We start from the raw sequence: 24,712 nt of genomic DNA on the forward strand, positions 1-24,712 counted from the left end.
ACTATATTCTTCATTATGAAGTCACTAAATAGGACTACTTGTCTTTTCCTCTGGGCTCCCTTTGGTCAATAATTGAGCTTCCCATTGATTGACCCTCTTTCTCCTGTGTATTCCAAGGGCAAGATATTTTGTTGGTGGTGTAAAGTCTAAAGAGGTCCTTAATTTGTACCTTTTATATTTACGGCTTTTCCTTCTGGCTCGAGTCTTTGAGGCCATATTTCTCCATTATCCAGTCTGTGGCTTCAGCTTGCTATCAGTTATTCTCTCTTGACCGCCTTTGTACCTCTTAGTAGTTCTCAATTGACATTCAGGCTCCACCATCTGTTCCTCCAGAAATGAAACAAAATTATAATTATTTCGTTTGTTTTTCACAAAATTCTCTTATAAAATAGGATATTGTGCATGTTCCACATTCCGTCAGTTCTTCTTTATTGCAGTTTACTTCAGAATATCTTCTCACATGTTGAAATGTGTGAATGCTAAGGTGCTGTGGTACCCGAAGAATTCTAATTCCCTTGTTCGCTGCTAGGTTAACTTTTTAAATGTTACATATTTCCTTCTCTGATAATGCTTCTATGTACTGTAATAGGTGGTCACATAACTTGTGCTCATGCCTAAAATCCTTTTTCATACCTACTCCGTGGCCTTTTGTCATTAGTTTGGCCTACCGCTACCTCTTGGGGGTTTTTTTTTATATGTACTTTTAACAAATCATTTGGCTTCTGTCTATGCTTGTCTGGATATGAGATGAGAAACTGAAGCAGCACATTCAGTGACAAATTGTTAGTGATGTGGTTTAATGTAGTCAGCTTCTCAGTGACAATTTTATTGTTAAAATTTGTGTCTTGTTTAGTGTATCTGAACTTAAAAAACATTGATTGTGGCAGATAATGTAAAATAACAAATATTCATTTAAAGTAGAAAATGTAAATCAATCATTTGTCCTTTTTGATCTATTCTGTGACTGTAATCTTTCCTCTTGATAGCTTCATACAAAAAAAACTCTTCAAATATTATTGGACAATGGTGATGGTATTGTTTTCAATTTTGAAAGATTGATTTTAATTGAACTATACTCAACTTCTGGAAAACTTTTTTTTTTTTTTTTTTTTTTTTTTTAGTATTTGCATATATGGTGGTGGGGACCGAAAAGGACAGATAAACATGGTTACCAAAGGTGTGGATATTGTTATTGCTACTCCTGGTAGACTGAATGACCTTCAAATGAACAACTTCATAAATCTGAAGAGCATAACCTACTTGGCAAGTAGTCAACATTGAAAAGTAATGCACTTATTGGGGTAGAAGTGGATTAATCTGAAGCAAATCTTTGGTTTGTTTTTTGGTTTGTTTTTTTAATTAAATTTTAATTGAATTGAGGTGTTTTTTTTTTAAGGCTAAAATCTGAAAATCTTAGTACTGTAAACTGAGTATCTCTGCTGAAGACACTGACACCACCCTGGGAAAAGTAGACTCCTGGTACATGTAATCAGTTTTCATAAAATGGAAAATAGCTTGTGGCTCACGTTTCTAAAGGTCACTTGAAGAAAAACTTTCTTTAGATAGCTATTGTGATGTAATAGTATCATGTACTGAAAGCCATAAGTCTTCCTGGCCATTTTTTACAAGTAGTAAGCTACCAGTCTGACTTCAGGACATAAAGTTAAGTAAGAAACTTGTTAGATTACTTCAGTGCATAATGTCCTTATTACCCTTTACTTTTTTGTACAGTCATCTTTTTAATACTATAGGTCAGTGGTTCTCAACCTATTTACCATTGTGGGCCGCAAATGCAGCTCTCTCTGTTACGTGGGCCGCATCCACACAATACATATACTACCTGTATGGCCCTGAGGATGTCACATGGGCCGCAGCTGTGTGCTGATTGGGCCGCAGGTTAAGAACCACTCCTATAGGTACTCTGTTCTCTCAGGTTTACCAATTGTCAGTGGCCTTTTAACCCTTAGGACACTGGTTAATCACTAGGGGGGATAACAGTTTAAACTGGCCCTTTCTCAGGTGAATCCTATGAAATACTTTAATGAGTAAACTAGGACTGGTAAGAAGATCCAGTCCTGAGCACCTGGTAAAGTATCATAGCATGCCTCCCCTGATGCCAGTACCTGCCTATACTCCAGTTTTAGAAATAATAGTGGACTTGCAGACCCCAAATATGTAAGGATGGTAATAGACAGCAAAGAGAGATGAGCATCACCAGGATTTTGACCAGCTGAGAAAGAGAATAGTAGTGGAACTAGAGAGTAGCCTTATTTGATTGTAAGATAGGAACGAAGGTGCCTGCTTGGGGGAAGAGAAGTCGTACTGGAGAAGGTTTTTGTTTATTTTTTGTTTTCTTTCCTCTCTCCTTTCTGTAGTAAAGAAAAGAATTGCTAGTTTTTAGTGCACTAGCAGCTAAATATTATATTCAGTCTCATGCACTTTTGCTGTCATTAGAAAATAAAGGATGTGGTGCTGGCTAGAAATAGAACAAAAGGCTATACGTGCTGAAAATAGCTTGATAGTTACGTTACATGTTAACCAAAAGGCCTTAACCATCATCTTTCTGAATCGCATACAAAGGGAGAAAATGGTTCTCCTTGAACTTCAGTTGTTAGTCCAGACACTTAGGTCTAGTTCCACTTTTCCAGTAGTTGGGAGACATGCACAGAGGACTGAATTTTGAAAGTGATCAACTTTTTTTAGGTACCAGTAGACTGACCTTTTTTTTTCCCCCGGAAGTGCTGCACACCCTCTACTCCAGTCCATAAGTATCTAAAATTGGACCCAAAACTGAGATCGTGTTTTAAAATTTTCACCTGTGTATTTGTCCTCTTCTCTCCCTCTTCGCCCCCTCCCCACCCCACTATGTGTAAGAGCAGGGGTAGCCAGCCTGAGCAGGAGCCAGAATTTACCAATGTACATTGCAAAAGAGAGACAGTAATATGTCAGCAACTTCCCATCACTGCTCCCAACCCCCCAGCGCTCCCACCCACCAGCAGCCCCACCGATCAGCGCCTCCCCCTCCTTCCTGATTTAGAGACCTATGATGAGAATGATTAGGAACATCAAAGAAACCTATAGAGAGAAGACAAAAAGAGGACATACAAGTATACAGATTAGTTAGTTACCTTCCCTGGTCAATTCAAGTGCTCCTATTTACCCTCTCTCAGAATACAAAAACAAGGAAACATAGTAAAATAGAGAGCCAAATTTAAAACTGATAAAAGTTGAGACTTCTCACACAGTGCCCAACTGGCCTGTGAAACTCTTTACCACAAGGTATAACTTCGACAAAGATCTTTGTTGTATTCAAAAAAGAAGTGGACCTTTCTATGGATAGAAAGAATGTCCAGAAGGTGGTGTAGTGAATATTAAAGTTTTGTTAAGTGATATTAAATCTTATCCTTAAGGGAATAAACAGATATCCAACTGTTGGGGGTTTGGAAGAAACATTAACGGGGCGGGTTATCCTATCTGGGAGATGGGATATTGACCTTAGACAGACCACTGGTCTGATCCAATATGGCTTTCCATATGTTCTCTCCCCTTCCTCCAGCTACCGGAATAGTTCATTTCCTAGCCAAGGAAGTACCTTCTGTCCTATCAGGAAGGACACTCTCATATACAAAGCGCTAGCTGCTCTCTGTAACCCACAATAGAGATTCTAGCCTTTACATATTCCGATGGAGTGTATAATTAACGAAGAACAACCTTAATTAAGTCTTTTGGACATGAAGCGTTAATCAGAAGATTGAATTCCCTTCCTCAGCCTCTCAGATGAGGGATTATTATGTTCATACTTACGTTTCAGGGAATTCCAATGGCACTGCAGTTTTGATGAGTCACAACTGGACTAGGATGTCCAAAAAGGAGAAAACAGGGATGAGGATAATCAAGGGGATGGCCAGAAAATCTCTGATCTTCCAGTATAAGAGAAGACAGAATTTGGCCTTAATTTTTTTTTTAACCTATATAACTGACCCTATAACTCAAACCTGAAAATTAAAGGAGGAAAGTCCAGCGGACCTGGTTCTGGTTGGCTTAATATTTTTAAATTTTGTATAAGATTCTGAAATTCTCACAGTTGTGCCTACATGTCAGAATGGAGTGGATCATGAGTGGGACTCAGATTACAAAACCATTCCAATGAATTGAAAATCTTGTGACCTCTTTCCAAGGAAGGTATTTTAGAAGCAAGTTGTTAGGTAGATGAAGTCACTTCTCAGTTGGTCAAACTAATTCCAATTCCCATGGTAGGGGGTGTATCACTAAAGGATCTTAGTTCAGTGCAACACTTAAAAAACCTATCAGGTCTCTGTTTCCAGAGCAGATTACATGGTTAAGGGCCAGGAGATTATAAAAGCTTTCCAAGTCTTTGAAAGTCAAAGATATCCAATGAGTACTTACCATATTGCCCTGGGTAGGATCATCAGTTTCACTTGTGTGTGGCAGAAGATCTCTAGGGCTCAAACAATGGTCAGCTAGCCATATGTCCAAGGTGTAAGGCCTCTTTGTTTTTCTGTGAGGAATCACACCTAACTTCCAGCTCCAAATACCATTCTTTCACTGTAATTAGGATATTACTTTGTAGCCTTGACTCACTGCAGATGACATGGTTTAACCATTGTTTGGCCATTATGAGTTTTGACTCAGAGACTTAGGCCTCAAAGACTATTAATTTTTCAGGAGTACTAGGAAGGATCAAGCGGTGGTCAAGTGCACTTTACCTAGTGGTTAAGAGAAGGCTGAGCTCTGAGAACTGATAGGCCCCTTGCAAATGTTGTGATGTCTTTCTGCTCGTTGTGAAGGACAAAATTCGTATTTCTGGACTGGCATAGAAAAGCTCTAACAAGTAAAATAGGAAACTTCACTTTAAAGTTTCTGAAGAAACCCTCTTGATTGAAATAGTTGCAGGGTTGTTGTTTTTACTGTTTTCTGTTACATAATCAAAACTTCTATTTGAATTTTATATGCCAAACAAACTGGGGGGAGGAGGGAAATATAGGCAAGTGAAAACTATTCAAAATCCTGGTGTTCTCTGGCTTTTGTTCTTGGGGGTATGGATAAAAGCATTTGTCTAAGAGAATTTTCCTGTCTAGAAATATACCAGGTTTGCTGCCTCATCAAGGAGTAGCACCAGAAACAATTTAGAAGGTGAAAACTTGAAAAGGAGTTAATAGTTTCTGGAATGGAAATAAGTAGATTCTAAAATGGGTTTTAAGGGTTGAGTGAGAAATACTGTACCTCTTAAGGAAAGTCTGCGGTGTAGTGTCTTGCTGAAAACTTAACTGAAGAATCATAGGCACTAACCTTGTTTTGCACAGGTTTTAGATGAAGCTGATAGGATGTTGGATATGGGATTTGAACCTCAAATAATGAAGATCTTACTAGATGTACGCCCTGACAGACAAACAGTCATGACTAGGTATGTAAATGTTTTCAGTAGTTTAGAATTAAGGTTGGTGTCATTGTAAACTTGTATAGTTATACTTAGTTTTAACGGTTCATGTTAGCACTTTTTAATATAAAGCTCCTAAATAATTATTGTGCTCATATTTATGGGACAGTGGATACCTGCTATAATCATTTTGCTTTATCCTCTTGATGTCAAATAGGTTACTTTTTTATTGAATTCAGTTTCATGAGAATTTTCAGATACTCTTGGATACTGACTAGTTGGATAATAATTGGTAACTACTTGCGTCTTAGACTTCAGACACAGACTTAATAGATTGAAGAATTCCCATAGGCCTGTCTGTCCAACTTAATCAGTGATAAATCTTGGACTGAAGAATTTGAGGGTATTTAAAGAGAGCCTGCACATTTGGTTTTTTTAACTAATTAATTATGTACTGTATGTCTCCAGGTAGGCTAGGAGAGACATTCAGTACACTAGTAACGTGAAATTTTAATTTTTTATCTGTTTGTTTTTGCAAGCTTGCGATGCACATATCCACTGCAGATTGCCAGCTGCTGCTCTGTGTGTATATGAGTATGCACTCTGCTTATATCAGTCTCCCCTACCCCTTAGCTATCCCAATGGTCTTCAGTGGTAAGTCTCATTCTTCTCCAATATTTGACTTCAGAAAGAAAATATTTTATCATGTAGGGCACTGATGCAGAATCTTTGTAACACAGAGGACTTCATGGTAACCTAACAAGATTCCAAAAGCTGTAAATAATTTTACATAGGATTTAGTCAGTAAAAAATAATAGTGCTGTAAGTATGCACCGCATAACTGAATGTATACTTTGGGGGCTTCAGGGGAAGGCATATCAACGGGAAGACTGGCACTGCTTTGAAACCAAATTCTTGATGTCTGACTTAGAAGTGGTTGTGCACACAATGAAATGGAGACTTACCATTGTTCAGTGTGTGGCATTTTGATTTATTCCAGTGCATAGATCTTTTTCATAAATAAGTACTTCAGAGAAGATCTTTTGTATAACTAAATAAGTCACGTGGAAAGCATTCATAGAAATTCATTGTTTCCTTCATGACATTTAGACTGAAGCTTAGTAAATCAGTTGGTTCTAACTGAATCTGACATCTCTTTGGGGTCAGGTGAAAAATGGGTCTGCAAGTAACTTACAAGTCTTGTTTACCTTGAAAGTCTCTTAGCCAAAGCTCAAACTTTAAAGATTTTTGATCCTTATACTCTAAACAGAACTGTCACTCACTTTTTGAGAACTCTGGTATTGAGTGAGATGGAATAAATGGGCCAAAGGTGTTAACAAAACCCTGTCACTGTCCAACGCTAAACAGTGGGGTTTGGTATACAGAGACCTCAGTCTGCTTAGTACCATGGCACAAACCACCATTAAAAATCTTTTCAACTTTATATTAAAGATACAGAAAAGAAAGAAAAACAGTTAACATAATTGAAATGTAAAACATTAAGGCTTTTATTTTAACATCCCTTTTTCCCTTTAGCTGGAGAGAGTTTTAGAAGGAAAACAACTCCTTGTTTGATAGTCTCTTGGATGATGGTAGCTGTACTTTTGGAGAAAAGAAAAAGTTAGCTGAGATGAGCTAGAGCTGCCATTGCTGTTAAAGTCTATCCTCATTTCATTCCAGGTGGTGGTTGGGATTCAGCTGGATTCAGTAGAGATGGTGGTGATACCTGAGTCCTCTCTGTCCTGGTCTGGTCAGGACATCTCTCAGTATCAGGGTGATGAAGGCCTAGGTCCCATGAGATGGTAGGGATGGTAGACATGATGGTGACTGTTCTTACTCCCATTGCTGCTGGAATCTCAGATCATCTTAGCTAGCAACAAGAGCTTTCTATTCTCTGCTTCTTATGCCCTGAGTCTGCTCTTGCTATGTTGCTGAACACCAGAGAGAGCACAAACTTGACAATAACATGGATGTTTCCTACATTGCACAACACATCCACTGGGTCTCGACTAGTTTTCAGTTATATCCAATTTGCTTGGATATTTCAGCTAGGATGAGTTGGGAGTAAACTAAATGTTGTTTAAACTGTTAATGTTACATGCTGGAGTGACTACCTGGTGAGAGAAATGAAGGTAGTTTACACTTGTGTTAAAGCATTTGTTTTCACCTAGAGTATATCCTATCTGAAGAAAACCTTTTGATTAGCAAAGTTTTTCTTTGCAGTCATGTGGAAGAAACCATTCTTAAGTAAAATTTAAATTCTGCAGAACTGAAATACCACCAGACGGCCACAGAAAACATTGGACTGCTTACCTGGAAGTTGTGCACTATAGCCTTAGGGTATAAAGCGGGGTGTGCAAACTTTTTGGCCCGAGGGCCACATCTGGGAATAAAAGTTGTATGGCGGGCCATGAATACTCACAAAATTGGTTTTGGGGTGAGGGCTCTGGCTGTGGGTGTGGACTCTGGGGTAGGGCTGGGGATGAGGAGTTTGGGGTGTAGGAGGGTGCTCTGTCCTGGGACCGATAGGTTCAGAGGGCGGGAAAGGGATCAGGGCTGGGGTGCGGAAAGGGGTGCAGGCTTCAGGTGGTGTTTACCTCAAGCGGCTCCCGGAAGCAGCGGCATGTCCCTTTTCCGGGTCCTATGCAGAGGCACAGCCAGACAGCTCTGCACACTGCCCCATCCACAGGCACCACCCCCGCAGCTCCCATTGGCTGCGGTTCCTGGCCAATGTGAGCTGCTGCAACAGCTCTTGGGGCGGGGGCAGGGTGCAGAGTGGAACCCCCCTGGCTGCCCCTACGCGTAGGAGCCAGAGAGGGGCCATGCTGCTGCTTCTGGGAGCCATGTGGAGCAGCCCCTGACCGCGCTCCCCAGTGGGAGTTTGAAGGCCAGATTAAAATGGCCTGCGGGCTGTATCTGTCCCACAGGCCATAGTTTGTCCACCCCTGGCATAAAGTAGTAAGTGTCATTGAAGAAACTGGATTTTCCTATACACAGACTCGCCTTTCCAGCAGTCTTCAATTGAGACTGTGATATCCTTAAGAGAGTGTGTATGGGGACATCACATTGAGTAGGAACTGACAGTCTGCAGCAAATATGTGCTTGGTACTTTTATGTTCTGCAGGTTTATCAATAGGTAATTAAATGAATGTCCTCTTAACCTTGTTGTTGAGACCATTCTAGAATTCTGGTATTAAGTACTGAATGAATTTCTAGAAGTGATCCAAGAATCCAGTTTCTGAATAAAAAATTGGGGATATCAAAATTTGTTGATGGGGTTGGGGAGGTCAGAGGGTGGAGAATGGGGGGGTTGAATGGGGGCAGGGGCTCTGGGGGCAGCCAGGAAGAAGAAGAGGGGTTGGATGGGGTGGCGGGGGGCAGTCAAGGGAGGGGTTTCCGGGGGCGGTCAGGGGAGGTTGGATGGGGTGGTTGGATGGAGCGGGGTCCTTGTGGGGGGGGGAATCAGGAAGGGGAAGGGTTGGATGGGGCAGTTAGGGGTGGGGGGTCCGGGGTGGTCAGGGAGAAGGGGGGGGTTGGATGGGGCAGGGATCCTGGGGGGGGGCAGTCAGGAAGGAGAGGGGGGGTTGGATGGGGCGGCAGAGGGCAGTTAGGGGCGAGGGGTCCAGGGCCGGGCAGGGGACACAGTGCAGGAGGGGTGGATGGGGTAGGAGTCCTGGGGGGGCCGTCAGAGAACCCAGGGGGTTGGATGGGGCAGGAGGCGAAAAGCAGAGGGGGTCGGATAGGGGGCCGGGGCTGGGCCTTGACTGGCTGTTTGGGGAGACACAGCCTCCCCTAATCGGCCCTCCATACAATTTCTGAAACCTGATGCAGCCCTCAGGCCAAAAAGTTTGCCCGCCCCGTTCTAGATGTTTTGTCCCTATGGGTGCTCCACTACTTGCACTCCCCTTCCCCTCTATTTGGAGTTCTTGCTGCTGGAATTCATGACTGAGAATGAATTGGAGCAATGGCAAGTCTGCCTCTCCCTATATACTCTCAGTCCTGAGCATAAGGATGAGTAGGGTGTGGGTGCAGCCCCACAGACTGCTGACAGAAATCTGATTGAAAGCACAAGGTCAAAATGGAGCACCCCAGGGACAAAATCTCTAATTCCAGTTACTGTACAGGTTAGTAACCTCTTCATATAGATTGGAATATGGTTTTAGAGTGAAATTTTACTTCATTTCTTGAAGTTGTGGGCAAAGATTCAAATCATGTGTGCACAAGAGAGGTTTGGAGCAAGGGTATTAACTATACTTCATTACAACTTTAGCATATTTATATAATAGAATGAACTTTTGCAACCTCTGTCTGTTTCCCCACCTGCATTCTAAAAACTGTACTTCAGAGGTGTTTGAAAATATTTAATGTTTTAAAATGACTTTGCAGATGTAAAGAGGTTTATGATTGCTGATTGCATAGTACATAATACATTTCCTAACAGGATCCAGGATTATCAGGGATATAGTTCAAAATACATCAGAGTGAATTATTTTGTCTCTCAAGTGTTGGTATAAATCTTATTTTATATATTTACATTAATATGAATATCAGTCTATGAACCTTTCAGTCTCTAATCACCAAACCCCTGGTTCTGTGAATTCTTGCCAATGCATGCCACACCATAACTAGCCACAGGAAGATAACCCTAGTGTAGGAGAATCCTCTGATGTAGAGCCAGCGTGACTGCTTCTGTGTTATCCCACTGTCTGTGGCTAGCCAAGGTTTGTGAAAGGGAGAATGGGGACATGGCTGGGATTTTTCTTTGCCTCAGAGATCTTTAGATACTGTAATAACACCTTAAGGCTGTTAACAGCCTGTATACTTTAGAGAGACAAGATGGATGAGGTAATATCTATTATTGGACCAACTTCTGTTGGTGAGAGCAACAAGCTTACACAGAGGTGCTCTTCAGATATTACCTCACCTACCTTGTGTCTCCAATATTCTGGAACTAACACAACTACCACACTGCATACAACATGTGTACTTTTAGTATAATCCTCAGGTGCTCTGATTTATTCTGGGGGCCCAGAAAAGTGCAAATTTGGCTAAGGATTTGGGAGTTCAGAGCCACTTTTACAGACTGACCCTTCTTCTCCCCCTGGAGCTCTGTTGTGCACTGCTCAGTCATAGCCAAAGTGCTGGGCCTACTAGTGGACACAGGTAAAATTCAGAACATGTGTTTCTTGCTAAGAGTACAGGCAAGTGTGTAGTTATACTACTGAAAAACATACTTCCAGTTCATAGATGAAGTGATAAGCCAGAAGCAAACACTGTGATCATCTCGTTTGACCTTATGAATAACACGGGCTGTATACCTGTCCCAAAATAATTCCTAAAGCATACCTTTTAGAGAGAGATTAAATCTTAATTTAAAAATTGTCAGTAATGGAGAATCCACCATGACACTTGCTAAATTGATCCAATGATTAATTACCCTCACCGTGAAAAATGTACATCTTCTTTCCAGTCTGAATTTGTCTAGCTTCAGCTTCCAGCCATTGGATCATGTTATACTTTTCTCTGTTAGATTGAGGAGACCAATATTAAATATTTGTTCCTTATGTAGACTGTAGTCAAATCACCCTTTAATCTTCTCTTTGTTAATCTTAAATTGATTAAGCTCCTTGATTCTAGTCACCCCATCTCAAAAAATATATTTTAGAATTGGACAAGGTACAGAGAAGGGCAACAAAAATGATGAAGGGTATGGAACAGCTTCCGTATGAAGAGAGAGTAAAAAGACTGGGACTTTTCAGTTTGGAAAAAAGACAACAGAGGGGATATGATAGAGGTCTATAAAATCGTGAATGGCGTGGAGAAAGTGAATAAGAATGTTGTTTACTGCTTCACGTAAGACAAGAAACAGGGGTCACCCAATGAAATTAATAAGCAACATGTTTAAAACAAAAGGAAGAAGTACTTCACACAATGGCCAGTCAACCTGTGGAACTCATTGCTAGGGGATGTTGTGAAGGCCAAAAGTATAATGTGGTTCAAAGAATTAGATAAATTCATGGAGGATAGGTCTGTTAGTGGCTGTTAGCCAAGATGGTCATGGATGGTCATGCATTGTGTCTCTAGTGTCTGCCGGAAGCTGGGAGTGGATGACAAGAGATGGATCACTTGATGATTACCTGTTCTGTTAATTCCTTCTGAAGCACCTGGCATTGGCCACCGCTGGAAGATCGGATATTGGAATAGATGGACCATTGGTCTGACCCAGTATAGCCATTCTTATGTTCTTAGTCTGCCACTGTAAAGTATGTTTTCTAATTCTTTAATCATTCTCATGGCTCTTTGAACCCTCTCCAATTTGTCAATATCCTTTTTGAATTGTGGGTACCAGAACTGGACACACTGTTTCAGCAGCGGTCGCATCAGTACCAAACATAGAGGTGAAATAACCTCTCCATTCCTATTCAAGATTCCATTCTTTTTGCATCCCAGTATTGCATTAGCACTTTAGTCACATCATTGCACTGGGAGCTCATGTTCAACTGATTATCCACCAAGAACTCCAATCTTTTTCAGAATTACTGACTCCAGGATAAAATTCCCCATCCTGTAAGTACAGCCTACATTCTTTGTTCCTGGATGTATACATTTGCATTAAGCCACATTAAAACATTAATCTGTTTGCTTGATCCCAGCTTTCCAAGAGATCCAGATCTCTCTTTATCAGTGACCTATCTTATTATTGGAGGATTGGGCCAAAAGAAATCTGATGAGGTTCAACAAGGACAAGTGCAGAGTCCTGCACTTAGGACGGAAGAATCCAATGCACCGCTACAGACTAGGGACCGAATGGCTTGGCAGCAGTTTTGCAGAAAAGGACCTAGGGGTTACAGTGGACGAGAAGTTGGATATGAGTCAACAGTGTGCCCTTGTTGCCAAGAAAGCCAATGGCATTTTGGGATGTATAAGTAGGTGCATTGCCAGCAGATCGAGGGACGTGATCGTTCCCCTCTATTCGACATTGGTGAGGCCTCATCTGGAGTACTGTGTCCAGTTTTGGGCACCACACTACAAGAAGGATGTGGAAAAATTGGAGAGAGTCCAGCGCAGGGCAACAAAAATGATTAGGTGACTGGAACACATGACTTATGAGGAGAGGCTGAGGGAACTGGGGATGTTTAGTCTTCAGAAGAGAAGAATGAGGGGGGATTTGATAGCTGCTTTCAACTACCTGAAAGGGGGTTCCAAAGAGGATGACTCTAGACTGTTCTTAGTGGTAGCAGATGACAGAACAAGGAGTAATGGTCTCAAGTTTCAGTGCGGGAGATTTAGGTTGGATATTAGGAAAATCTTTTTCACTACGAGGGTGGTGAAACACTGGAATGCGTTACCTAGGGAAGTGGTGGAATCTCCTTCCCTAGAAGTTTTTAAGGTCAGGCTTGACAAAGCCCTGGCTGGGATGATTTAGTTGGGGATCGGCCCTGCTTTGAGCAAGGGGTTGGACTAGATGACCTCCTGAGGTCCCTTCCAACCCCGATATTCTATGGTTCTGTGATTAGTTATTTACCACTCCCCCAGTTCGTGTCATCTGCAAATGTTATCAGTGATGATTTTTTCTTGCCAGTCATTGACAAAAGTTATAACATAGGACCAAGCATGGGATCCCCTTTGGGACTCCACCAGAAACACACCCAGTTTCCCTTTCATAATTACATTTTGAGACCTATCAGCCAGCTTTTAATCCATTTCATGTGTGCAGTGTTAATTTTGTCTTTCTAGTTTTTAAACAAAATGTCATATGGTACCAAGTCAAATGCCTTGCAGAATCTTAAGTATATTATGTCAACAGTATAACCTTTATCAAACTTGTATTCTCAACAACAACAAAAAAATCAGGTTAGTTTGACAGGATCTAGCTTTCATAAACCGTTGTTGATTGGCATTAATTATATTACCCTCCTTTTATTGTTTCTAATTGAGTCCCATATCAGCTGCTCCATTGTCTTATCTGGGGTCATTGTCGGGCTGACAGGCCTACAATTACCTGGGTCATCCCATTTACCTTTTTTAAAAAAAAAGTGGCACAACATTTCTTCCAGTCTGCTGGAAATTCCCTGGTGTCCAAGATTTCTTGAAAATCAAGCTTGATCTTCAAGTGATGGTCCTTATTGTATTCTGCTGTGGGTTACGTATGCACACCCATAGCAGAAAGTAGCATTCATTGGTCTGCACTGGCACCCTTGCTCCCCTCATTCCTCCAACAGTGGGTGTAAAGGACAGGATGGTCTGACCACCTCTCCAATTCCTTCTCATCACTGCATGGTTCAGGTTGGAACCTTTAGTGTCCACAGCTTTGACTTCATGCTACAGAACAAGAATCATCTAATTGTAAAGAGTTTAATAGTTTAGCATTAGATTAGTCTCCTGGGGGAACAACCCCTCCCCCCTCCAATGCCTCATTTGGGTACCAGACTGTGCCCACGACTCCAGGCTTCAGACTCTGTGCTTCCTGCCTGTGATCCTTCTCGGTCATTGACACCACCAGTCCCTCACAGGAGATGTTTGAGGAGCAGGAGGCCAACCACCAAACACACATTTCATCCTCATCTCCAATCGAGGTGGTTATGCCTCCACCACCTTCCATAGCTGATGACTTCTGTCAATTTCAAGACCTCATAAAGTGGGTAGCTGACACTCTTCAGATTCCACTCAGAGGTCAAGGATTCACAGCACAAACTGTTGGATCTCCTGCAGTCAGCAACAACTCCAGGATTGCCTTACCCATTAATGAGGCATTACACTATCTTAGCCAATTCGAGTACTGTTCCACCAACATGTAAATGGTTCCCCCTAAAGACTCTCTGGGTTTTTTTTATGGTAAATGAGTGGGTAAGCAACACTTGTCCAATTCTATCACATATGATAAACTAAAGACTGGACTTTTCTAGACGGACGTGAAGACTGAACTATCAGGATCATGGTCAAATATAATTTTACAAACTATAGTAGATTTAACTGCCTTTATTGAACATCTGCTACAGGAACAGAGGGAGCAATTCCAGTCCATCACTTCAGAGTACCAGTTATTGGCCAGAACTGCTCTTCAGGTATCCTTGGATGCTGTAGACGCTGCTGCCAGGTACATCTCCACAGCTGTTATGCTAAGGGCATCATAACTCCAACTCTTGGGGTTTCCAAGGGAAGTACAGAACGCTATTGAGGATTTCCCCTTTGACGGTTGGAAGTTTTTCTCCGAGACTATCGACAAGTCCTTGTACATGCTGAAGGACTCTAGGGCTCCTTTGAGATCCCTGGACATATACATACCTACGATAAGAGAAGATTTAGTAGGTCACCAGCTGCCCAGAGATTGCATTCTGCTAAATTCTCTGAATTCCAAAGATCCACCAAAACCCCTAGAAAAAGACATACATTCCTGAGAGAGATAGAAAGGGCCACTCATCTGCCCTCCACAACAACCCAGTCCTCTTCAAAGCAACAGTGTTGATGGGTTGGTCAAGGTTCATATCCTCCCACATCTCTGGTTTTACAGCTGTCCATTTGCTCACCTCCCCACCTTTGAAGACCCCTTTTCCCATTTCCAACATGATTGGCGCGGGATCCCTACAGACAAGTGGGTCATAGAGGTCACAACAGGCTATACCATCCATTTCACATCAGTCTCTCCCTTCCGGACCCCTTCTCTCTTCCTCTTAACGGACCCCTCTTCTAAGCCTTTGAGACGAAAAGTAAATATTCTCTTTAAGAATGATAGAACTGGTCCTACTCCTCACAAGGGCAAAGGGTTTTACTCAAGATATTTCCTTGTGCCAAAGAAGGACAGTGTGGAGGCTGATCTTGTATCTAAGACAAGTTTGTAAAGTCTCAAGCTTACAATGATGACTCTGGCAGCTATAATTCCTTCACTGGAGGAAGGGGATTGGTTTTCAGCCCTCAACCTACAATATTCCTATTTCCAAATAAAGATACACCCATCCTGCAGGAAATACCTACATGTCACTATAGGCCAGGATCATTTCCAATACCAAGTGCTTCCCTTCAGCCTTTCTTTAACCTTAAGGGTGTTCTCAAAGGTCCTTACCTGAAACAAGAAGTGATCCTAGTCTTCCTGTACCTTCACAACTAACTACTCAAGGAACATTCCTACGAAGCAGTCCTGTCTTCCACCCAGACAGCCTTTGCTCTGTACCAGGAGTTGGATCTTCAGCTAAAGGTAAAAAAATCCATGTTAACTCCTTGTACGGAAGATACAGTTTATAGGGGCATCACTGATAGCCAGGGCCTACCATATCTTAAACTCTTAACTCTGTCAGGTCTGGTACATGCAATTCAGGAGAGCTCTTGGACCACAATTACGAACTGTCTTCAGCTCTGGAGACCCATGGCAGCTTGCACCTTTGCAACTGATCACACAAGGCTGTGCCTCCTCTGCTTCCAGGGTTGGTTCAGAATGATCTGTTCTTCCAGTGATGGTCCCATGTGTATTCCACACATAGGTGCATGTGTGCTGAGTCGGGAAGTTTTCTCCAAGCAGCGTCTGTTGACCTGTACATGCTCAGTATGTCTCCTTGTGCTCCCGACCGAGGGTATATGGGGTGGTGCGGGTCAATGTCACTCCAGTTCCCTCTTACCGTCTCATGGCCTGAGTCAAAACCCCTATTCCTCCTTCTCTTATTTCGATAAGAGAGTTGTTGTTGTATACTTGTGTAAATAGATTGTTTTTCATAGTTTAGTATAAACCCTCCCCAGTTCAGGGGGACAACCCCTTGCTATCCAGGAGCATGCCCAGGATCCCAGGCATCAAGAACTGTCTTCTGCCATCATTCCTTTTTCATCAGCATTGACCATCAACGGTGCCTATACTGTCTGGGTGAGGTGCACATCTTGGTGACGTGCAGCATCTGTAAGTCCTTCGCACTCAGAACTAGAGACCTGTGAGCTCCAACTCCACAGGTTCCTTAGGAAGAGGCAGTAAGGCCCTGGATGCACTCTGATCCTGGCCAGGGAGATACCCCACACACATGCCCACTGTATAGCAGCCTCTACTGGTCAGTAGAGTCCCTCTGAGCATGAGCTATGGTACGAAGCTGCCAGCATCAAAGGCCCACAACGAGAGTAATAAACGCTCATAGGCATAAGAGCAGATCCCCGCGTCAGACTACTCATATAGACACATTCCCTCTCTGAGCCATGCCAGGTTGGGTAAGATGTTGCTTGTGGATCCAGCAGAACCACCACCAAAGGTCCCCCAGCTGAAGGGTAAGGTAAAGAAGAAGCGGGATCCATCCCTACCACCCGGTGACACGTAGAGCTTCCCTCTACGACTGCAGTTCTGGATGTTCTGTTGCTGCCACCACACCAAAATGCAAACCAGTTGGCTCTGACTACTGAACCAGGTACCTCTGGAGTCTCAGTGAGCACCCCACAGACTCCAGGATGTAAGGAGATGTTCCTGACACCAGAGGATGTTCCTGCCATACCTACTGTCAAGGTTCCTTCCCCACTCTGAACTCTAAGGTACAGATGAGGGGACCTGCATGAAAAACCCCCTAAGCCTATTTTTACCAGCTTAGGTTAAAACTTTCCCAAGGTACAAACTATTTTACCTTTTGTCCCTGGACTTTATTGCTGCCACCACCAAGCGTCTAACAAAATATAACCGGGAAAGAGCCCACTTGGAAACGTCTTTCCCCCCCAAAATCCCCCCCAAGCCCTACACCCCCTTTCCTGGGGAAGGCTTGATTAAAAATCCTCACCAGTTTGCATAGGTGAACACAGTTCCAAACCCTTGGATCTTAAGAACAAGGAAAAGCAATCAGGTTCTTAAAAGAAGAATTTTAATAGAAGAAAAAGTAAAAGAATCACCTCTGTAAAATCAGGATGGTAAATACCTTACAAGGTAATCAGATTCAAAACATAGAGAATCCCTCTAGGCAAAACCTTTAAGTTACAAAAAGACACAAAAACAGGAATATACAGTCTGTTCAGCACAGCTTATTTTATCAGCCATTTAAACAAAACAGAATCTAACGCATATCTAACTAGATGGCTTATTAACCCTTTACAGGAGTTCTGACCTTCATTCCTGCTCTGGTCCCGGCAAAAGACAACACAGAGACAGAGAGAACCCTTTGTTCCCCCCACCACTCCAGCTTTGAAAGTATCTTGTTTCCTCACTGGTCATTTTGGTCAGGTGCCAGCGAGGTTATTTTTAGCTTCTTAACCCTTTGTAGGTGAAAGGGTTTTTCCTCTGGCCAGGAGGAATTTAAAGGTGGTTAGCCTTCCCTTTATATTTATGTCACCTACAGTCTCTGCTTCTCTCGGGCTGTCTGTTCTCCAAGACATCCCTACACCTCAGGATGAACTGCTGCTCTTGTTGTACACCTTCCCCATTCATCGGATTGGGGCCTGCTATTTCAGACAGAACCGTTGTCCGACTCAGAGTCGTCCTAGGACAGACAGCCAACATCTCTGCCGCCACACAGGAGCCTGGACAGACAGCCAAGGCACTGTTATCCACCTATCATCTATAATGTTTAGAAATTCCAAGAATGTTTTAGTTCTGGCAGTACGAGACCTCCAGCATATGTCACTCAAATTGAAGTCCCTCATGATCACACAGTGTTTTTTTCCTGCACATTGTAGATAAGCATGTAAGGAACTGTTCATTTTCCCTAGTGTGATTTTTGTGGTCTGTAGCAAACACCAGCTAGTACCCCATCTTGTGTTTTGTCTGTTAGGACATTGATCCAGAAGCCTTCAAGATAACTTTCTTCCGAGTTATCAGTAACTCGGAAACAGGTAATGCCATTTTTGACAGAGTGCCACTCCCCCTCTCCTTTTCCCCTTCCAGTTCTTCCTAAATAAGTTATAACCATTGATTTTTAACATTTCAGTTGTATAAATCATCCCACCAGGTTTCAGTAATACCAACTGGATTGAATTTATGCTCATAAATGAGCAATTCCAATTTTTCTTGTTAAGGTTAGTACATATGCATGACAGCTATTGTGGGTGTAAGACCTTGCTGGAATGTATTGGGATGTGGGATGGATGAGAGACGTATTGGAGACCTCTTGCCTTTTAACACATTTTAAAATATGTTTTTCTTCTCTCCCACCAGTGCTACTTGGCCAGATGGTGTTCGCCGCCTTGCAAAATCATATTTGAAAGATCCTATGATCGTATATGTTGGCACTCTTGATTTAGCGGTAGGTTGGTTTTTTTTAAAATCACATTACTCCTTGTAGTTGCTCATAACTTTGAATGTTTTGGAACATTCAAATAATACTTTATTTAGTTAAAAGCATAATCCAGTCTGGTCTTTCACAACATGCTCCAAGTAAGCAGAAATCAGTGGTATTTTAAAAGCTTCAGTAAAAGCCCAGAATGTATCTTAGAACTGTAAATAGAAAAGAACTTTGTGATAAGAATATAATGAGACATGCCAAAGAGCATTTAGTCTCAGCTTTGGTAATGGACAAATGATTAAATAAATTTTATGAAGTCTCTAAAGCATTGATTTGGTTAATAATAATGTATTTCTCCACCCATAAGCAGATGACTTCAATAGTAAATTTTTCATCCAAATCTACCTAATGGCCAAGGGCTCGTGTATAATATTAGGTAGCCACACATTGCTATGTAATTGCCCTTTTTGATTATGCTATATAATTTTCATCCAGAATTGGAGTTTTTGTGTTTAAAAAAAATTTGAGCTCTTTTGGTTACAAAAATAACCTTTAAAATGTGAAACAGATGTAAACGCATTGCTCGGCGTATACAGACAACCTGTCATAGTTCTCAGAGGTGTAAAGTTCCCCCCTTATCTCTATTTTTGTATTGACTTTGAAACCTAACAAATGTAAAAGTCAACTGCATGTAAAAGTCAACCTATCATTTTAGCAGAAACATCAAACTGGAGTATTTAGACGTATTTAGATGTAGCATCAGATATTAGGTTGGGGTGAAATGCATTCAAGGTTTGATTTGGGAGAACAAGGAAGAAATTCATATACCACCTCCCTAAATGTAAAGTTACCCTCTGCCCTGCCAAAAAGCAAGAGGGAAAGATGTACTACTATTTCCCCAGTATTGAAAGCCTCAACTGGATGCCTTTAAAAATAAATAAATAAAAATCCATTGTTTCTTGATGCCAAAGGAGTCATTAGCCCTTATATAGTTGCTATATCTTCCAAGAGCTTCTACAATGCATTTTTAATTTTTGGATTGACTGGTTATAGATTGAAGTAACATTGTACTGAAATGTAGCAGCAAATGTTTGGGTTTTTTTTACTCCTGTTTTATAACTTTACTATAACGAATGAGAAATTTGTTCAAACGCATTTTACTCACAATTTTATAAAGCATGGGAGTTCTGAAATTTATCAAACTTTCAAATAGTGCATATGCTGTTTCACCCCTGCTTCAGCCTGCATGCAATCGTGCCATAAAGAAATTAGTATTTCTCTTTCACAACCAGATTTGTTATTCTGACAATGAGCTTTACCTTCTGTAGATCAGACCCTAGGTAGGATATTTTATCCATCAGAGCAAGACTTGGTTCAGTTCTTTATGTGGTTCCACTAGTTCCCTCCTGCTTCCAGGCAGTTTTTTCAGCCCTCTTCCTTTTACAATGCAAAAAAGCTGTCTTCCTCGGTGGTCTGCCAACTTGTTTTAATGATTGAAGCCCCCTTTCTTCTTTTAGAAGTTCAACAAAGGCAGCTCAATGTCTGATCTCAGTTTAGCAGATTTTGCTCTCTAGTTACCATGTAAATATCATAATAGCACAGTCATAGAGTAAAAGGAAAAAAAAAAAAAAGGATTGTCAATAAACCTTTATAATAAAGTAAGTGAATTTTGTATTACCACCTGGCTACCTTCCAGTCTGTTCGCCTTTCCCCATCTTCTGTCACAGTTGTTGTTGTTAATTAGTATGTCATGCCTACTGGCACCCAAACAAGATTGGGACTTGCATGTGCTAGTCACTATGCAAATACACAGTAAGAAAAGTCCCTGCTTCAAAGAGCTTAGACTCCAAAGAGCTAATAGAGAGAAAGGGAGAAAGTATTATCACTGCCAGTTTACAAACAGAGAACTGAAGCACAGAGTTTAAGTGACTGTAAACCTGTGGACTAATCCACTAGCCCAATGAGATCATGCTCCAGACAACTTCACTATTTCAGTTCCTCTGCTCAGGACTTTTCTTAACTTAGAAAAAGACTTAAAACAAAGCACCGAAAAGATCTCAAAGCTCCTCAGGTGTTCACTTAGCCTTTGTCTTAGGGATTCACAACCTTCCGTAGCTGAGGCTTCATAACAGCCAGCTCCTGCTCTTTGCAGATGTCTCCTATTCTGGGCCGCCTTTCTGATAAATGCAGAGATATCCCTCCAGGTTCCTTCCTTTACCCTGTGTCTCTCCTGTCTGGTCTTTTGCTGAAGGAGCAGGAATTCCCTATATGAAATTTCCTGTAGGGTACAAGACTAGGGTGAAGACCTGCAACTACAGCTCCAAGTTTTACAGGGCCCATGGCTGTAACTGGCTCAGTAGCATGTGCCTGCCCTCTGAAGCTTAGTTAATTTGCTTCTTCCCAGTTCTGCTCAGAGAAAAATAGCAAACTTATCTTTCTAGAGTTTGACACAGTCTATTTTCCTATGAAGTGAATATTTAAGATTCTCTCCTGATATCATTTATTGACACAATCAAGTATATCAGTTTTGAAGTCTGTGGCCTGAGGTATTGTAATGTGAGAATGAATTAACTGGAGTGAAATGATTTTCTTTTTACTTAACATCATTTTTTCATATTTCACAGGCAGTAAATACAGTTGAGCAGAAAGTTATTATTATCCCAGAAGAAGAAAAGAGAGCTTTCACACGCTACTTCATTGATACTATGAAGCCTAAAGATAAAGTCATCATATTTGTGGGAAAGAAACTTACGTATGTAATTGTTTAACCAATATTACATTTGTCTAGTTTGCTATCAACTCATTATTTAGAAATTAATCAGTTATTCTCAGATCAAAGTTACTAACTAGGACACTCTTAATTACTTTCAACCACATTCTAGTGTTTATATTGACTTACTGTATTTCCCCAGCACTGTACATGACCATTACATTTTATGCAAGTTCTCTAGTATCATAAAACTAATATGCATTGGAATGTGACTGCACTGTTTAACTTAAAACGGGCTTTAAGATTTTCTATACTAAGAATGTTAAAATTAAAGACAAATGAGATGTTTTGAAATTATTGAAATGAAACATTTTGATTGACCTGATCTGAATTTTTATTTATTTATTGGACTATCAGTTCATGAAAATTTGAGATTTTGACTGTCCTATTTTGGATGGGAAACATTTTCGAAAACTCTTGTGAGACAGGAAAACGGTTTCCAACTTGATCATCTTCCCCAGTACTGTCAAAAAGGAAGTTGAAGAGTCATATTTGTGACTGTGCCTCAGTACTCCCTTCAAAGCCTGATCTGCACTATGGTTCAGCTGTCCCACCTGATGCACGTTCTTTGGCACTGGCAATCACGTGCCAGTTGAGTTTGGTTACCAATCCTTCTGTATCAGCGCCAGCTACATCCACGCTGATGACATTGCAACAGAGTGAGAGATGAGCCCCTCATTGGCACTAATCCCTGCAGTACTGTTGCCTTTGGCAACACCTTCCTTGATGCATACAACCTTGGAACCATTTACACTTACATCTTCTAGAAACTTGGCTAATTACACCTGAACCAGAAGCTCCTCTTCTGAACATGAGACTGATAATATCTGCAAGACCTATATCAGTAGTGGAACGAAGGGTACCAAAGACGAAAAGTGTGCTAAATTAACCTCCGTAGTCACTGGTATCCCTATTTCATGGAACATCATCTCAACCTAACTTTTTCAGCAATCAGCCTCTTCTCAAAGAAGTTTACTCTTCTACTTCTTCCTTTTCAGGGGATAGTAGGAACCCTTCTCTCTGAGTTGACACAATCTATAAGTGGGCGCCATAGAAGGGGATCTCAGGACACTCTTCTACCTACAGTAAGACACAAATTGGTCTGGGTCCAAACTGCCTGGATTCTTTCGTCTTGGCCTTATGTACCATATCCCTATGGTGTGCAGACCTGGCCTTATTGGCCACCCTGGAATCCTTGAGCTCAATTTCCAGGACCTGTTAGAGATTTTTTTCCCCCACTTCATCTAGGCGTAAATTGACCACTCTGTCTAGGTCTCCAAGAATGATGTGGACCCCTCAGCAGGTTGTGGCTCTCAAACTGGGGGGAGGGATAGCTCAGTGGTTTGAGCATTGGCCTGCTAAACCCAGGGTTGTGAGTTCAATCCGTGAGAGGGCCATTTAGGGATCTGGGGCAAAAAAAAAAAAAAAATTGGGGATTGGTCCTGCTTTGAGCAGGGGGTTGGACTAGATGATCTCCTGAGGTCCCTTCCAACCCTGATATTCTATGATTCATGCAGAGTGGTGGTGATCATCAGGAGGAATATTCAGTTCCTCATGCATCTATGGTAATTTGCTAGATGAAGTTGTACTGTCTGATGATGGTAACTTGGAGGCCTTTCTAGGTATCTTGAAACTAATGGCAGACACCTTTTAGAGATCCCTTTAGCAATTATCCAAGAAAAATCATAGAAACTGGCATCTTATACCCTATGATTCTTGGCAGATAAATTGTGCCCCTTAATGAGGGAATCTTTAAGATGGCCAATGATCTGTGGCAGACCCTGGCCTCTATCTCTGCCACTCCTAAAAGAGCAGACTCAAGACTCCAAAGAGACTTGAGTGTGGGTGTGTTTTGCACTCGTCCCGTTCCAGGATCTCTCGTAGTGGTTGTAATATAAGAGAAAACACAACCTGGCCCTCCTAACTCAATGCCTAAAAGTTTGACAGTGCTGCAAACATCTCTTCTTAGTAAAATTCCATTAAAACTTTAGAAACTACAGAATAGTTACTTATGAACATTTTGGCATGTAAAGATCAAAGGAATGTTGTAGTGAACTGGTAATTCAAAAAAAGTGATCATAGCTAATGGAACAAGAGAAAAATGAGTTCTTACAGTGGAGCACTCAAAGGGACATCACTTGAAGTGTGGCAGCACCCTCTGTGGCTGGGATCGGAGCTCTTCACCAGCACATGCACACGTCCCCTCTCTGACACTGTACGCAGAACGTACATATAGCTCTGTAAGGTCTGACCGCCCCCAGTTCCTTCTCTACTGTCTTTTGGTCTAGGACAGAATCCGCTAGCAGAGCCCACTTTTCCTAAGGTGGTTCTTTGAGTGATTGCTCACGTCCATTCAGCTTAGGCGTGTGTGCTTGCCACATGCACCAGTGCCGGAAGTTTTTCCCTCAGCAGTATCCGTTGAGGACTGGCTCTGGCTTCCCTGGAGTGGTGCGCATATGCCATGGCATATAGGATGCCGCCTGCCCACCCCCCTCAGTTTCTTCTTGCTGCCAGTGACAGTGCATGGAACTGTTGCTGCTTCAGCTAGAGCTGTTGCTGCTTATTCATTTGAATTCGTTTACCTCTTGTATATTGTATATAGTTTCCCTCTAGTTTTAGTTTCTTTTCTGCTATTTAGAGACTTAGTAGGTCCCGAATGGGACTTCGCCTCAGGATGGGGCATGACCTGGTCCCTAGGCTTTAAGCCCTGTGATCACTGTAAAAGGCCCATGCCCATTAGCGATCCACATAAGTTGTTTTCAGTGCTTGGGCGAAGGTCACATTAGTGATAAGTGCAGAATTTGCAAGTCCTTCAAGCCAAGGATGAAGGAGGAGCATGACATTAGCTTGAAAGAGAGCGTGACTTTCACTTGAAAGTGCTCCTTATGGAGTCTGCCCTTACCCCGATGCCGGAGCAGCTCTCTGATTCGGTGCTGAGCACCGTGAACTCAGTGCGCAGTGCCCCACCGGTACAGTCTGCAAGCAGACACCAGTTCACAGCCAAGAAGACAGGGTGAGGAAGGTCTCCAGCTTCCTGCAAGGGAAAGGATAAATCTGGGGTGGACCAAGGCACTGTCTCGGGCACCTCTTCACCCCCTTTGGGATCTCGGGCCCCAGCTAAGGTCACGCGGTGTAACCCAGCCCACTTCCTGGATAGCAACAGAGGTCCCTTGTCTGCTATGGGTGCTGTCCATGCCGGAGGTCCTACAAGCAGCACAAGAGATTGTCCTTCCCGGTGCCGCCCACTCCAGCCCCTGCAGGGTCCCAGTGACTGGGTAAACCCGTGTTTGGACCACCACAGTCCTCTCTCCTATGGCAACGCTCCCCATCGTGGGGGACGTCCTGCCAGCGGCTGCCCTCTTGCAGCCAACACGC

General features: G+C 42.2%; 1 protein-coding gene across 1 annotated transcript in view; it reads left to right on the forward strand.

The window, feature by feature from the left end:
- The window catches only part of DDX43 (DEAD-box helicase 43), a 64,323-nt gene that overhangs the window by 13,683 nt on the left and 25,928 nt on the right, over nucleotides 1-24,712 (forward strand). The window contains exons 9-12 of the mRNA XM_074946848.1: nucleotides 1,122-1,263; nucleotides 5,325-5,425; nucleotides 18,501-18,588; nucleotides 21,192-21,319. Coding sequence (XP_074802949.1) covers nucleotides 1,122-1,263; nucleotides 5,325-5,425; nucleotides 18,501-18,588; nucleotides 21,192-21,319 — 459 coding nt within the window. The remainder of the gene's footprint in view (nucleotides 1-1,121; nucleotides 1,264-5,324; nucleotides 5,426-18,500; nucleotides 18,589-21,191; nucleotides 21,320-24,712) is intronic.

The sequence above is a fragment of the Natator depressus genome, chromosome 3, assembly GCF_965152275.1.
Source record: "Natator depressus isolate rNatDep1 chromosome 3, rNatDep2.hap1, whole genome shotgun sequence".
NCBI lineage: Eukaryota > Metazoa > Chordata > Testudines > Cheloniidae > Natator > Natator depressus.